We start from the raw sequence: 16,281 nt of genomic DNA, 5'->3' as shown, positions 1-16,281 counted from the left end.
TTATCTTTTCAAAAAGGATAAGTAAGATCTTTTAGAAACTTGTAGAAGATTCTAATTAATCCTAATTGGTTTAGGAATAGGATTAGACCTTTGGACCTTCCACATGATCATTGAGCCGTAGGTAAAAGCTGGTTTGGGCCCAGTTTAGTATTTTGGCCATAACTTCGTCATTAATCATCGGAATTGAGCTTATAATATATCGTTGGAAAACTATTTCGAGCCCTATCCAACTACACTATTATTGGACCCTTAACATGGACCAAACTAAACTAGAATGCACGTTTTTCATAAATAGGGTAAGAAAAGAAATATTTTCAAAAACAGAAAGAAGAGATATTTTAATAAAAACATCTTCATCACTAGACTTTTCACACTTTCACCTCGTTCGATAATCAAATGACATGAAAGGTATTCATCACCGGGTTTGGTTTTGGGGAAACACTTTTGGGTGTCTATACTTGGTTGAATCTAGGATAGGTGTATGCTAAGGTAGCATGTTCTAGAACTAGGAGGATCATGAAACCGGATTCTACTTATTTGTGGCATGTTGGTAGTTGCTTCCTATGGTCAATTTGACACCTATAGTGAGTTTTTGCTACATTCATGTGAGGTTCATCATTTTTCAAGCCTTCTACATATCTTGCATGAGTGGCATGGATCCTTGACTATTGCGGACCTAATCTTGAATATTGACTCTTAATTCTCAAACACGAGACCGAACCATCTAAGGAGGACAAAGGCATCTTTTCGGGGTGGTAATTTTTCTTTTTCTAGGTTTAATTTTTTTTCTTTTAGTTCTTTGGGTTTACATTTGCCTTCTTGCTAGCCATTTGAGCCTTTTCTCTTCTTTTCAAGCCACATCCTTAGAATTTTGAGCCTTTTATTTCTTTTTGTTCCATTTTTTGGTTTTTGTGAAGCAAATTGTCATGTTTTTGGAGTTTGTGGTTTACAAGTATGGACATTGGTTCCTTTTGTAAGCAAGTTTATGTTTTGTGAATATTTCCTCAATAATGGCAAATGATTGATGGAAAAAGCCATCCTAAGTGTAAAAAGGGAAGGGCTTAATAAATGTAAAATTGTAAAAGTTGTCCTAAGTTAAAGAGGCATGGACATTTGCTTTGAAAATTTTGAATATAAACAATGAAAAAAAAAAGTTGAAAATGAGAAAATTCAAAAATATTTTGATGTGATTCTTTTCCCCTTTTCAAGCATTGAGGACAATGCTTCCTTTAAGCTTGGGGGAGAAGCGTTTACGCTTTTTGTAAATATGATTGTGGTTATGGCTTTGAATAAGCTTGGGAGGGTTAGTTTGTTTTTGTTTGGTGACTACTTGATTGTGATTCCAAGAAAGGGCCCGTTCTTTGCTTCACTATTTGGGATACCACCAAATTTTAAAATTTTAGCCTACCCTAACCCTTTTTGCCCTTACGTTACAACCATTGGGAAAGACCTTTTGACCTAGAGGTTGAGTCAAATTTCGAGGGAGGGCATTATGAGTTAAAGCCTAAAGAGAGGGGATGTATAGTCAAGACGTCGTGTAGCCCAAAAGTGTTTCTTTTCCGGCTCCTTCGAGGAGCTATTAAGATGCTCATTAGAGGGAGATTTGAGATTATAAGAAGAACGCAGTAAGATCGAACGGGACGAAGGTGAATTGTGATAACTAGTTCTCTATGCTTAACATACTCTATGATTCAATCAACCTCGGATATCTTGAAACGTGCATACCCCTATTTTCTTAAGAAAGATGTTTATTCATTTGAAATTTGGTCATTTTGTAAAGTCTAATTCGTAAAGGTTTCAATTTTGTTTTTCTTTCTTTTACTTTCTTTTTTGTGGTTTGCCTCATGTATGTTGGTTGAGAGTTATAGGTTAAGCTCTTAGGAAACCATTACGAGACCTCACTCGTCCTCATAGGCGTCTTTGGGGTTTAAAGGGCTTGTTGTAGCTAAAAACAACTGTGATTTCTACGTTAGTAAGTCTTAGTTTATATTCCCATCTTATGTATTTCTTTTTCTTTTTGAATAAGTATTTCATCCTTATTCTTTCTTGCTTTATTTTGCTCGAGGACAAGCAAAAGTTTAGCTTGGGGGAATTTGATGAGTGTCATTTATGGCACTCATTTGGTTCTTTTTAGGATGAATTTCATGTTATTACATAGCTATTTTACTTAGCTTTTCCTTAATTTTACTCTTTATTTCTTTTAGTTTGCATTTTCTTAGTTGGATTTCTTTCTTTATGCATTTCTTGTTTTATTTTGTTATTTTCTCTTTTATTTGCTTGTTTTCCTTTAATTTTCAGGTTAAGGTCGTTTCCAAGTTTCCCGAGGCCTCTTCCCAAGTTTGGCATTGATTAGGATGTCTAATGTTCTTCATTTGAAGCTCAAGCATGGAGAAGTGCAAGTTCCTAAAGTCCTTAAGTTGTGCATTCAAGCCGTGGGGGCATGATTTCTAGTGTTGAACCCACAAACATGGAGTTTAGAAACTGCAAGGTCCCGTGTTTATCAAGAGCATTAAGTGGAACGCACGAGGAGAATTGGCATGATAGGGAGTTAAGATGGTTGCCTTGTTCCCAGGCACGGGCGCGCGCAGCTATGGCGCGGGCGCGCCTGTCTCGGGTGCGGGCGCGCATATCTGGGTCTATGTTCCGTAACCAGATTTGCGCGACCGCGCTCTCCCTTATAGTTGGCCGCGCCTGTATGGGTTTATTTGGGGGTGATCTTACTAACTTCTCTTAGCTAGTTTTACTATATATAGATTTTCTATCTATTTTTAGAGTTGAATTTTTTTAGAAATTAGAATACAATTAGGTTAGATTTTTAGAGAAAGAAACTCTAGTTTGTAGAGAGAGAAGTTCTTGATTGATGATTGAAGATTGATGATGCCAAGTGTTTTCTCCATTGAATTGAAGCAAGTTTGTAAGGATTTCTTACTTTAATGCAATCTTAGTTTTGATCTCAATTTCTTTGTTAATTGTTTAAGTTGATTGATTTTTGAATTGGTTTATTCTTGATTAATATGATGATGATGAATATGTTGTTTAGTTTAGTTTTGATAATGATTTCCATGAATAGTGAGTAGTTTTCTTGCTAGGGAAATGGTGAAGCATATATGAGTAATTGATTTATGCTAATTAGGGGAAATTGATGGATTTGATGTTGTGATTAAATTGGTTGATTGATTATGTGCATGTGTGTGTTTAATTTAGGAGTGATCAACCTAATTTCTCACACTAGATTGCATTGTATGTTCACATTGATACGAAAAATTGATTTGTGGCTTACATTTGACGATTGAGTAGGTTTGCAAGTTTCCTAGCTAGAGTTTCTCGTAGTTGGCGCTAGTTTGACCTCTAGGAGATTAGTCTACCATACTCTCTTGATTGCTTAATTGATTTTCTCTCACAACACTCGACTTAGTCATCTCCAATCCCAATTAGTTAAATCAATTATGAGTCTATGTGGATCCATACCCTACTGCTTGATAAATTTGATTTCATTTCAATTGTTTGATTGGTAGAATAGACACACCTCACTTCATTGCTTCGAAATAGCTTAGCTTTCACATTTGCATTCACCTCCCATTCCTAGTTGTTAGACCCTCGACTTACTCTATGCTTTGTATAGGGGTGTGTTGAGAGATTACAAATTTTGTTTTGACCAACGCTAGATTAGTTTTCAACGACCTAGTCTCGCCTTAGATAAAAAACCACCTCAACCCACCGCCGCTTACCTGAAATTACCTCAACCCACCACCGCTCACCCGAAACCACCTCAATCACCACCACTGCCAACCCAAACCACCTTTACCCACCACCACTGCCCACCCTAACAACTTAAACCCACCGCCGCTCACCTAAAACCACCTTAACCCACTGCCGCTCACCCGAAACCACCTCAACCCACCACCACCGCCCACAAAATAATAAGAAATTCAGAAAATTAACCACAAAATCTGAAACAAAATTATTATACAATAATTATACAAAATAAAGAAAATTATCCACAAATCAGAATTAAAACAAAAAATATAGATCTGTCAAAAATTATAAACTAAAATTACAATAAAACAATTATAGAAAATACAGAAAAGCCACAAATCAGAAATAAAACAATAATATAGATCTTCAAAATTTATAAACTAAAATTACTATAAAACAATTATATATAACCTAAATTAAATATCAGATCCAGAAAACCATGACTTCTCTTATGCTCGTTCTTGTGACGGTGGAGGTCGTTACGATGGCTCGAGTGTGTATGATGAAGAGCAGCGTGGAGGAGAGAGAAAGCGTCGGCATCAACACCACAACCGAAGCTTCCGATTTGAGCAAAGCTTGAATGAGCAGCCATTTTCCGGCTTCTTATTCTTCAATTCTCAAGTGCTTTGTTTAATTTTCGGCAGTGAAATTTAAAGAATTAGGAGATGAGAGTGAAAGAGACTGAAGAAAAGAGAGGAGGGGCGTTAGAAGGAAGAGAAGGATAGAGAGGAGATAAGTAAAATGGAGAAAGAGGGGCGTGAGAAGAGAGAGAGAGAAAAAAAAAGAGGAAGAGCAACTGTGTAAATAAAAAAATAAAACAAAAAAACTAGGGTTAGTGTGAGTTGGAAGCTTGAACCCCTTTTACACCCTATTTTGAAACCTAATAAAATAAATAATTATGACGCTAAAAACGGTTGCAATTTTTCTAAATAGCGTTTGTTTAACAAACAGTCGCAAGCTAAGACCGTTTTTGGCGGTCGCATTTATTATAATTTTATTTTGATTTATTTTTCACCTGATTTTTAAAAAATAAATTATTCAAATACCATTGCGACGGTTTAATAGGTAAAAAATGGTCGCAAACTTGCGACCGCCTTAAAAACGGTCACAAAATTACGCCTGCCTTTAAAACGATCTTTAATTTCTAATTTTGCGACCGTTTCAATGACGGTTGTAAAAAATCGGTCGTAATTTGACCGAATTCTAGTAGTGAGTGCCTCCATGTTAACTACAGCTTACACAATTAAAGTAGTAACCCAACCATCACAAAGTATAAAACACCCTGCACACCATTTACTTAAGCATGATAAACACTCCCAGGCCAAAACTCCGACAAATACACTAATAACAACAACAAGCCAAAGTACAAAGTGCTGATTTATGCCTCCTTTGCCTTTAACATCTCTTCTCATCCTCTTTCTATCAGAGTTGAGAGCCTTGCATTTCATCTTTAAATTATCAACCTCATTCAACAAATACCTCATTTGACCACTAAGGTCATTAACTTCCCTTTTGTAGTAACTTACTTCACCCTTTAATAACTTATTATCTAACAACAGGTTGTTGATAACCTATGTTTGTCATGTTGTCCCATCAGGTTAATCAACCCATTCAAAGCCTTACACCCCCTACTTTCAGTCATAGGCCGGATAAAAAAACTTGCACGTCATGAATTTTCTCCCAGGATTCTCCTTTGTCCAACTAGTCAGCTTTGCAAATGGAACACCACGTATGACACTTCTTCTCTTTTGAAGGAGATGAGCTTATGAAGGACATGACATGCAGCAATATGGAATGCACAATTAAAACACAACCCTATATTCTAGTCCAATTGAAAAGCAAAACAAATCGAATTAAAGATTGAGACCTGAAATTGAAAAACCCCCCTAATTCAAGTTTTGGGATGAACCCTAATTTTAAAATTTGGCATATTACAAGGATACCAAAAAAAAAAAAAACCATGAATGTACATTAATTACATGATGAATCAACTACAAAGTGGAATTAGTCACAATTACCCTAAGAGCAAGCCTTTGATTAGCAAATTAAATAAAATCAAAGTTCTATGTTCTTACCTTATTTCAGCTTTCACCACCAAAAATAGTTGATTGGCTGTTGAATCGTTGATTTAGGTTAGGTTTTGAGTTTACTTTCTAAAATTTCCCCCGAATCAATGTGTTTAGTTGTTCTAGAATAGCAAAAATGAACGTTAAGGATGATAATCGAAGACATTTAAAAGGGTTTCCAAAAAGTAGTCGTTGTAGTGGGACCTAGTAACAGATCCAATAACAAAGTAACAATTTAGGTGGTGATATCAAAATTTTATTTTTTTATGTGGTATTATAATTAAACTTTTAGAAAATGAGGTGTTATAATCAAAATTTTGCAAAAAAATGTAATGTTATTTTCTAATTTTTCCTTAATTTTATTCATGTACAAATTTCTTACTGCGCGTTTTTACAAGTTAGCGTTGAATAAAAATGGTCCTTTTATATTTTTCAAATCCATTTTATTCTTAAGTATTTTTAACAAAGATATCATTGATAATGTAATACCTTTATTTTCTATTTACCTCCTTATACTTTAACACTTATGAGATCTTATTGAATCTATTGGGTGTTTTAATTTTTACTCTTTTAGGTATGATTATTGATATGGGTACTTCAATTTTTTTTTTGTTATGATAAATCTAATGGAATATAAATTTTATGAGACATTTATTGAGCTTGTTTCTTGGATAAAGAAATTTGGATGAACTTCCAACTCGACCTTATTAGGCCTTGTTCACTTCATCTTATTCTAACAACATTCAATATAATAAAATAAAGTTCAATAAAAATGACTTTATACAAACAAAAATTAGTTATATTCATCAAAATTAGTTTCAGTTTAGTTAAAATAAGTTTTATTATTAAAAACTAGTAATTTAAAAACAATATAATTAGAGTTTCAATAAAAATAAGTTTTAACGTGTAAAAATCATGTAAGTTTAGAAAAATCATGTAATTTCTGCTCAGCAAAAATATAGTGAAGAGAATAGATCCTTAATAATCATGATAAGAATGTTTAACTTCTTTTTTTCTTGTCAATAACTATATACTAAAAAATTCACCAGCGATCTCCTGGTGTGTCCTTAGTTTTTTTTTTTTAAAATATGTTAAAAAGATCTTATACTTAAATTATTACTATCTTTAATTCATTTTATAGTAATTAATTAAAATAAAAGATTTAATATACTCCATATTTTTTAAAATACGATATTGACAACTAATAATAAAAATATCATAAAAATATTTTAGACATTATTTTGTGACATATTGTACAACAATAAATATTTTATTATTGATATGATTTACCAAATATTTATCTAATTATGTATAATTAACTTCATAATAAAAATGTGGATTTTTCTTGCCAAAATAACTTATTTCAATATATTCTTTCTTCACTTCTCATTTATTTCCTGTTAAAATTATGAACATCATAACATCTATGGAACGAATCATTATTAAATTTCATTAAAAACAAATGTGACTTCATAGTGTGATTTTCACTTGCCAATTTCCCTATATACATTATATTTTTTTTTTATTAACTACATAGATTGGGAAAATAGTACATCTTATTCCAGTAAAATAAAGTTTGAAATTATAAATATCTTTTTTTTTATTAAGGCATTTATTTGGACATGAATTAAGGTATTTTTGGATTAATATTGTTTCCTACAATATTAATCCTTTCTAGGGATTGCTATATGGATTTAAATAAAAAGATGTATTAAGCAATTGCTTAAAATACGCAAACCTTTAGTCAATGTGGTGTATGTAATTAAATTGTAAAAAAGTCAAATTGAGAAAAGAAATTTTTATATTTACTTGGGGTAGGTTCAATGTATATATAATCAAGATTATTTTTACATAATTTGATAAATATTGTTCATTTAATTATCATCGAGCAAGAAACACTTTTGTGTGTGCTTTGCACACGAATGTATACAATAATCTTCATAAAACTATAATTAGTGATAAAAAGATGTTTTGTTAAGTCAAAATGATTTATGATAGTTTTAATAGTATCCGTGCATGACACGGGATCTAAACTAATATATATAAAAAGCCAGTCACAATTCTTAAAAAAACAAGAAAAGCACTTTCAAGATTTTTTTTTATAGCATTATTGCCTCGAGTCTTAAAAGTGAAGGAAAATATTATTAGGCATTCCTTATTTTTGTTTGGCCTATCGTATGTCTAACTTATTAAAGTAGGCATTAGAAACATATGACTATTATGAGAGCTAAGGTTTAACTAAATAGTAGAGAAAAATAATATTGTGGAACAATTTACGAAACCCATATTGTGTGTATAGTTGATTAATTTTTACATAAATGTTCAATTGTTTATCAAAATCGAAAAGAATGACATTCTTCAAAAAAGGTACTGTAAATTTATTTAGATAAAATATTTTAATTTTGTAAGGAAATGAGCCTATCATACTTTGGGTGGGGGGGTGTCTTACGTGCATTATAACATACATATCATATCAAATCTGATTGATACATCAATGCTTTGTGTCGCAAAAATTCTTAAATTCCTTTGCAACCTGGGAGATCGATCCATTGCAATTGTAGTTCCACTTCCCCGCACTCAACATTTTTTAATCTCAAGCAAAAGTTTTGAATGACCCTTGAATCTGTCCAAATAATATGACTTTCTTCGGCTAAACAATTTTGTCTACAAGGTTGAACTCTTGATATTAAAGTTCCACCTGGTAGATTATCTAAGTTCATCTTCAAGGCGTCTATGAAGGGCTTGATGTCAAATTCTGCTTCCCCCATTTTATCATCTTTACTAAACATGTCATGGTCGTAAACAGTCTGGAAGCACAATAATATCAAACGATAATAAAGTTAATTTAAGTGCTAATAAAAAAAATGTACATATTTAATTTTTAAATAATAGAAACACTTTTATTATTGTTCATGATATCAATAGTAAGGGCTCTACGTTTTATGGTTTTCTAATAGAATTTCAAGAAAATGAAAGTTTGTCTTTATTATTAAATTTATCCTTTACAAAAATAAAAATTAGAATAAGAATGAAATAAGCTATGAGTAGATAAATTAATATTCCCTTCATCCTTTTATTAGAATTCGATTTTTAATATTTATTGCTCATATAATAAAGAAAAATGAAGTTCTTATAAAAGGACAGAGGGAGTAGCAAAAATAGAAAGTGACAATATTAATTTTTTTGGTGTTTAGAAAGCAATAATGACAAGTGATGATGAGATTCCTTGAAATCAGAGGGAAGCTATAACCAATTGAGCAATTTCTCAATCTCACAATAATATTGCTATTATGAGATGATCTTTACTAACTTAATTTGTAACGATAATTATAATTTCAGAAAAATCTTTTGATATTTTTCAACTTTCTTGGATTATTGGTTGAATTAGTTTTCTTATAGTAATTATATTGTTACAAAACTTACTCGATAATTTATCAAATGCCAAAACAACATCGTACTCTCGACTTTCGGATAACAAATAAATGAGGAGTTATCTTACCAGCTGAATAGGTAAACTGGGATCTGAAACAGAAAGGGTGAGATCTTCATTCCATTCGGGGTTCACATCTTTCTTAATGACACGAGTCTTCAGCTTCTGAAATTTTTTTGGTAAAATGAAAAAAAAAAATTAAATCAAAGATAAAGATTAAAAAATCCAAATTTAAAGTATAGTTATGATATAGTGTTACACTATTTCAATGTTTTACACAAAACTTTCCCTAATATGTACTATTATACAATACTCCCTCCATTTTTAAATACTTGTCCCATTTCTCCATGCGCGGAGTTTTAGGAGAAATTAGAGAAAGTAATAAAATATGAAGGTAGTGGGATAGTTGAGAAATAAAAAATTGTAAAAAACAAAAGTAATGGAAGAATAGGAGGAGAGAAAGTATTATGTTGGGTCCACTAAGCATGAGTAATGAATTAAATATTGTAAATGCTTTCCAAAAAAAGAAAATGGAGCAAGTATTTAAAAACAGCCGAAAAAGAAAAGTGGAGCAAGTATTTAAAAATGGAGGGAGTATAATTTAAGCAATAAATTAAATTTTTTAAAACTATTAATTGCACTTACAGAATGGTTATTTTATACTACCTTTGTTTTATTTTATGTGCAACAAAGACCTTAACACAGATTTATAGGCAAAATTTGCTAGTGAGTGTTAAATGGAGAGAGAAAGATATAGATACATGTAATAAGGAGAGAAATGACACCTTAAAAATGAAAGAGCAAACAGTTGTAATGTGTAGCATTTGTTGTAATGTGTAGCATTTGTTTCTAGTAAATGTTGCATTTAATAGGTAATGAGTGTATTTATGTGTAAGCATACTTGGGAATTAATTTTGACACACCCTTTATTGATTTTGACACACCCCTATATGAGAAGAGCATAGAAAATTGTGCTCTCACATAGGGTTGTGCCAAAATCAATTGGGGGTGTATCAAAATCATTTCTCAGCATACTTTTGTCAATTATGCAACAAAACTAAGTTCTTCTAATTCAAGGATTTGACCTATCATTATTACCATCATCACACACTTGTACGAAATTGTAGATAATGGTCATGCAAATTAAAGAGGGAGTAGTTTGAGAATTAGACCATGTATCTTTATATCATGATTAGTTTGAGAATTATTTGAGGCTAAAATTAGACCAAAAGTTCAAAGTTTTGGACACAGAGGGAGTATTAAGTATTAATTTATGTTATTAATGTACCATCAACTCAACTATCAATAACAGGCCAAATTAATAATTCTGTACAAAAAAAATACTCCTTAATAATAATTGACATAACTATTAAAAATAAAATAATTATGTAGACAAATAGGTAAAAAATGAATTAAAATCCAAAGACGTTATATATGTAACGGTCGTTTTGTGCTGAGTCCAAAAAGTTACACACACTAAATTTATTGATTTTTTTATTATATATTTTCTCCTCTCTTTTCCCAAAAAGTTACTCACTCCATTCCTAAATTACATTTCTGGTTTCTATTTTGTGTATTCCAAAATTACTTCCTCCTTTTTATTTTTAGAAAGTTTTTTTTTTTTTTTTTTCCAAATATCCCAAATCAACTCTCTTTTTCTGTTGTATATTTAATGCTTTCTCACTCTTATTTTCTCTCACTATCATTTTTTTTTTCAAGTTTGTACTTCCCATGACTAACCTAATGAATATGATTGTTCTTAATTTTCAATTAGAAGCATGTTATTGGTCCTTTTTTTTGCAAAAGGTTGATGACATGCCATCATTAATCATTAATTTATCTTTGTTTTACTCAAAAACATCATTTAATGTTTTGTATTTCCCATTAAAACATTTCATTATTGTTATTTGTCTAATTTTTTCCACCTTAATTGTCGTGTAATTTTACAAACAGAAATGTCATTTAGGGACGGAGGGAGTACTAATTCTACTCGTAAGTAATACTCCAGCTAAATAGCGTAAGTTTTACGAGCCACAATGTTGCAATTTTATGATACATGTAAACATTTTTTTATAAGCTAAGCATTACGCTTTGTTTGGATAGCAAAGAAGGAAGGAAAAGAAGGGGAGGGAAAATAGAGGAAGGGAAGGGAAAAGAAAGGGAGGGGGAGGTAAGCTTCATTTTCCCTCCAAATCTCTCCAATTTTGGAGAGATTATGATTATTAAAGAGAGAGGGAAAATGAATCCCTCCCTCTCCTTTCCCTTCCTTCCCCCAATCTTTTATCCAAACAAGAGATTTTGTCCCCCTCCATTTCTGTTCTCTTCTTTTCCTTCCATTTCTTCCTATCCAAACAAAGTGTTAGGATTTTATATATGCCTGTTTTAACTTCTATTATTCATTTATGATTAGTGTAAGCATAATGCTAAATGAAGTGATCTTATATAGTTTTAGTATTCTGTAATTGTACATGTGTCTCATTAATGATATTGTTTAATACTTCCTCCGTTTCTTTTTAATTGACATGTTTTCTTAGGGCCTGTTCACATTTACCGAATCGAGCTGAATTGAATTGAACTGATTGAAGCTGAATTGAAATGAAGTGAACTAAACTAAGCTGAGCTGCAATGAATATTTTATTAGAGAGGGAAATTAGGAGTTGAATTGAACTTAAATGATTGGAGTTGAACTGAACTGAACTGAAGTGAACTCAACTGAAATTATGTAAATGTGAACAGGCCCTTAGTCACGTTTTCTAATGCACAAATTTAAGCATTAATATCTTTAAATACAGCTAAGAAAAATTTATGAAAAGTTGATACTTCGAAAACATATATCGTGGGGAATCTAACAAGATCCCATGTAAATATATTTTTCATAACGCATAAAGCACAAAATACGGCAAAAAACAAGTGTGTGAATAGTGTTAAAGTCAAGATGTGTCCACTAAAAAAAACGGAGGTAGTATTAGAAAACTAAGAAATATCTATTTAAAAAATGGTGTTAGAAATATATGTCATAATAAGTAAATTTTTAGATAAAAAAGGTTTTTTTTCGGTTATGTCACCAAATTTCTTTAGTTTCTAAGCTGTGTCCATGTCTTTTTCAAACGTGTAAGCTGTGCCATCAACCTCACTAATTTTTATTAACAATAACCTTTGACGTTAACAATAACCTTTTTTATTATTATTTTACTTTCTGATTTTTAATTTTTTTTTTACAATGTTAAACCAATTAGAACGATACACGTATCAAAGTAATAACGCCAGGACACCATTGTTGATAAAATAACTTATATTAAATTTTGTTAACGAATATGGTTGTCAAAGGGTAATGTTGATAAAATATCGTGAGGTGGATGACACAACTTATAACTTTGAAAATGCATGGATACAACTTAGAAACCGAAGAACTTGGGGGCATAGCTTAAAAAAACCTGGAAAAAAAAATTGGCTGGTGGTGTATAAAAATATCAATAAAAAATTTGATTCTATAAATTTAAAATTATTAAAAAGGTTAACAAATTTGGTAAAAAGATTGGTTAATAAATTTTGTTTATTAAGTAATTTACATGCTTGAAAAACAATCAGGTTAGTTAGTAAAAAGCCAATTTCGATTACTTTTTCTAATTAGCTTCTAAATGATACATTATAAAACATATTTTTAAACCTCAACCATCAGTTAAAACTTTTGGTTGAGTTGGTCCACTAACATGGAATCGGAGCCAGAGTGACATAAAACTTTTTGCCCAAAGAGGCTCTCGTGTGAGGTGGCGTGATAGAGTATAAAACATATTTGTGGGCCTCAACCATCAGTTTAAGCTTTTGGTTGAATTGATCCACCACTAAATTCATAGATTGTATGTGTAAAGAATTTTATAAAATGTCATTGTTCTCTATATTTCTTTTTTTCTTTTTGTTTTTTTAAAAAAAAATCCTATCCTTCCCCAATTATTTAAACATTAACATAATGCTACATAATATTTTTTTTTCAATATTAAAACATCGGGCACAGTTACCTTGAAGTAACTAGAGGTAAAATCGGTGATATAGGAATGTTACAAACACATCTTTTAATAATCATAACAAATGTGTTGCCCGAACAATGTTTTGGGTTATTTTTTTTAACACATGTAATTGAATAGATATGTTTATTCTTTATTATTTATTTATTCATTAATTGTTTAAAATTTATAATAGTTTATCATTAAACCTTTGAATAAATTTTTTATGAAACAACTATTGACTAATTATATAAACATGTTCTTGTAAAAAAATTATATAGACATATATTTTGTATATAATTTATAATATAATGAAAATAAAGACATAATTATTATCGTAATAAATAAATAACTAAAATTTATAACAATAATTAATTTTTGTTGCTTTTATGTATTATCTCGATGATCATAATTAGCAAATATTAGGATCAATTTTTTTTTTTTGTAAAGAATTGCATTTATTAAATATTCAGATCTCCATCCAATCAGTATACTTATATATTTATGAGTCGGCCGATATTAAAACATGATTAATAAATGATTGAGATGGTAAGACATTTAATGCATATTTTTGTAGTTGTGAGTTCGAATCTCATGATACACATTTTTATTAGAATATAAAATGACATGGTGAGGGACATTTTTATTAGAATATAAAATGACATGGCGAGGGTGCCACGTGACACATAAACGTTTTTAGGAACGCTTTTTTTATATATAAGAACTAGGTTAGGTCACGTGTCATGCATAGTGATCTACAGTTATATATAAGTATTACTTCGTATAATCATAAATTAGTCGAGGAATAATAAAAGTATATAATATGTTGATTTTTTTAGTTGTAACTTCTAATACACAACTAAAATAAGAGTAGACAAAAAATCTTAGCACTATTTTTTCTTATTGTAAAAATATATCACAAAATTATTTTAATAATATGATTTTTGATTCATAGTTGTCCAAATATTTTAAGAAAACCTGTGAAATGTTTTCATTTTAAATATATAATTACAACATATTAATATGAAATATGTATATAAGATAATATTAATTTGTAAATAATTTATTTCCTTAATCAATAGATATTAATTATTATTTTTTTAAAAAAGAAAAATAATTAAGAACACATCAGAAGATGACATATATAGATTTTTTCTAATTCAATATTCAAGAAGATTGAATGATATTAAAATACATTTGAAAAATTAAGATGAAATATAAAGTATATTATAAAATATTGTTTAAAAATCTACACAAAAAAAAAATAAAACAAAAAACCGGATTATAATATATAAAAATAGTCATTATGATATGAATGCACATACTTAAAACAAGAAGGGGGGATAACTAATAAGAAGAAAGATTAACCTGTTTTCCCATCTTGATAACAACATAAGGATCGCTTGTTCGAACATCTCTAACCGCAAGATTTATCCCTCTAATTACTTTCACTCTCAATAGACCCAAAAGATTATCCATCAAAGAAGATCCCAAAGATAAACGTCCACTACTAGGTGGTGTTTTCGGAGGAGATTCCATTTTTCTTCTACTTTTAATGATATATTTTACTTGCTGAAGCCCCAATTCTTTTGGTGATTAAAAAAATTTCTTAATCTCTTCCACCTGAAATCAAACAAATAAGTTAATAACAGTAGACATTAATTTTTTCTTTACTATAAAGAAAAACTCCATATATAATAAAAAGGTTATTTTTTATAAATATAAATATTTTATTATCTAAGTCTCATTGAAATATTGATTATAGCAAGAGGCCCGCAAACCATTTCAATATGTAAATTTGGAAATTATTAGGGATAAACAATCGTATAAGTTTTTCTTCATCAAAAAGTTTATCAAATTAATGATGAATAGTATTTATTATTGTGAAATGATCTTACACATCAATAGGGAGGAGAGAGACAATGAGGAGAAGATGAAGGGAAATGTGTGATTTAAAAAATTGAAGTTTTGGTTTGTCTTATTAACAGGATTAATTTCCGAGATATACGGATATATCAATCAGATATGTTAATAAATGTGTTCATTGTTATAACCATTATTTGTAAAATAAAATTTAAAGCTTGCGTTTAGGTGTTTTTACAATTTCATGCATGTAGTGTCTTTGAAGATTAGAAATTAAAAATTCATTTATATGTGAATGCAAAATTTCAAAACTTCTAAATAATGGAAAAATTATTATCCGCATTTTTCTAATAAGACGCTTATTAAGGTTAAAATTTTGCATGAATGATTTAAAATTTCAAACTTATTATGTAATTTTATTGATAAATGGTTATACTTTGCACTTATATTTGTAGAATTTCAAATAAAACTATATTGTTTTCAATGATTGGTAAAGGAAATTTTTGAGAATAGTTCTCACAGAAAGGAGTGGCATTTCTAAAATACTATTCTCATCAATGACTTTTATAACTAAGTCGAAAAGGACGGTTGGACATCATGTATTCAAAATAGTAGGTAGTTTTGATAAACATGAAGTATTGAGTTGTAAACTCAAATTGTCAATTTTGACAACCGACACATCTTTTCTCTTCATACATAGATGAGTAGGTCTCATTAATGTAGTAATGCAAGCATGAATTAAAAAAAAAATGGAACTTTGTTTTACGGCGAACTAGATGCTTAATTATGTCTAACAAAGTATAAAAGTCAAAACACTTAAATAAACGGTTCTTAAAGATTATGAAATGAAGTATGATATGAAATATAGGAAACAAGGAACAAAGAAAAGGAATAAGATTCCATTTCTACTAAAGAGTTCATGTTATTACAGTTAACTTAGCAACTCGTTATCTTCACAAGTATTGGATACTGCTTGAGGGTTTCACTTTAAAAGTGACCTCAAAATATTGAAGTAAAGCTAAGTTATTGGTTTACAAGCTTTGAATGAAGCAAGAAGAGCTACATTAGTTAAAAGGTTGTATGCTTTGTTTAAACCTTTTAAGCTAAGGGTGGAACAAATAATAGGTTATTATGTTCCATAATTAGCAAATAATCCGTTAACACA

At 30.1% G+C, this 16,281-nt stretch overlaps 1 protein-coding gene across 1 annotated transcript; it reads right to left on the bottom strand.

Annotated features, from left to right (window-relative positions):
* Positions 1–8,179: 8,179 nt before the first annotated feature.
* LOC110724008 (protein C2-DOMAIN ABA-RELATED 4-like) lies at positions 8,180–14,873 on the bottom strand. The gene is made up of 3 exons (XM_021903418.1): positions 14,622–14,873; positions 9,322–9,417; positions 8,180–8,629 (listed from the first exon to the last, which is right to left on the bottom strand). The coding sequence occupies exons 1-3, from the start codon at positions 14,790–14,792 to the stop codon at positions 8,339–8,341; spliced, it is 558 nt and encodes a 185-aa protein (XP_021759110.1). The 5' UTR covers positions 14,793–14,873; the 3' UTR covers positions 8,180–8,338.
* Between the last annotated feature and the right edge of the window lie 1,408 nt (positions 14,874–16,281).

This window comes from Chenopodium quinoa, unplaced genomic scaffold (genome assembly GCF_001683475.1).
Source record: "Chenopodium quinoa cultivar QQ74 unplaced genomic scaffold, ASM168347v1, whole genome shotgun sequence".
NCBI lineage: Eukaryota > Viridiplantae > Streptophyta > Magnoliopsida > Caryophyllales > Amaranthaceae > Chenopodium > Chenopodium quinoa.
Note: the sequence above shows the minus strand (reverse complement) of the source record. Positions and strands in the feature narration are given on the sequence as shown.

Bases quoted from the DNA above. Each gene is read 5' to 3' on its own strand.
- LOC110724008 (XM_021903418.1), bottom strand. From the start codon at position 14,792: ATGGAATCTCCTCCGAAAACACCACCTAGTAGTGGACGTTTATCTTTG. The intron at 9,418-14,621 runs GTTAATCTTTCT...AAAAAATTTCAG, and splicing joins TTATCAAGATGGGAAAACAG to AAGCTGAAGACTCGTGTCAT. The intron at 8,630-9,321 runs GTAAGATAACTC...TTGTGCTTCCAG, and splicing joins CCAGTTTACCTATTCAGCTG to ACTGTTTACGACCATGACAT.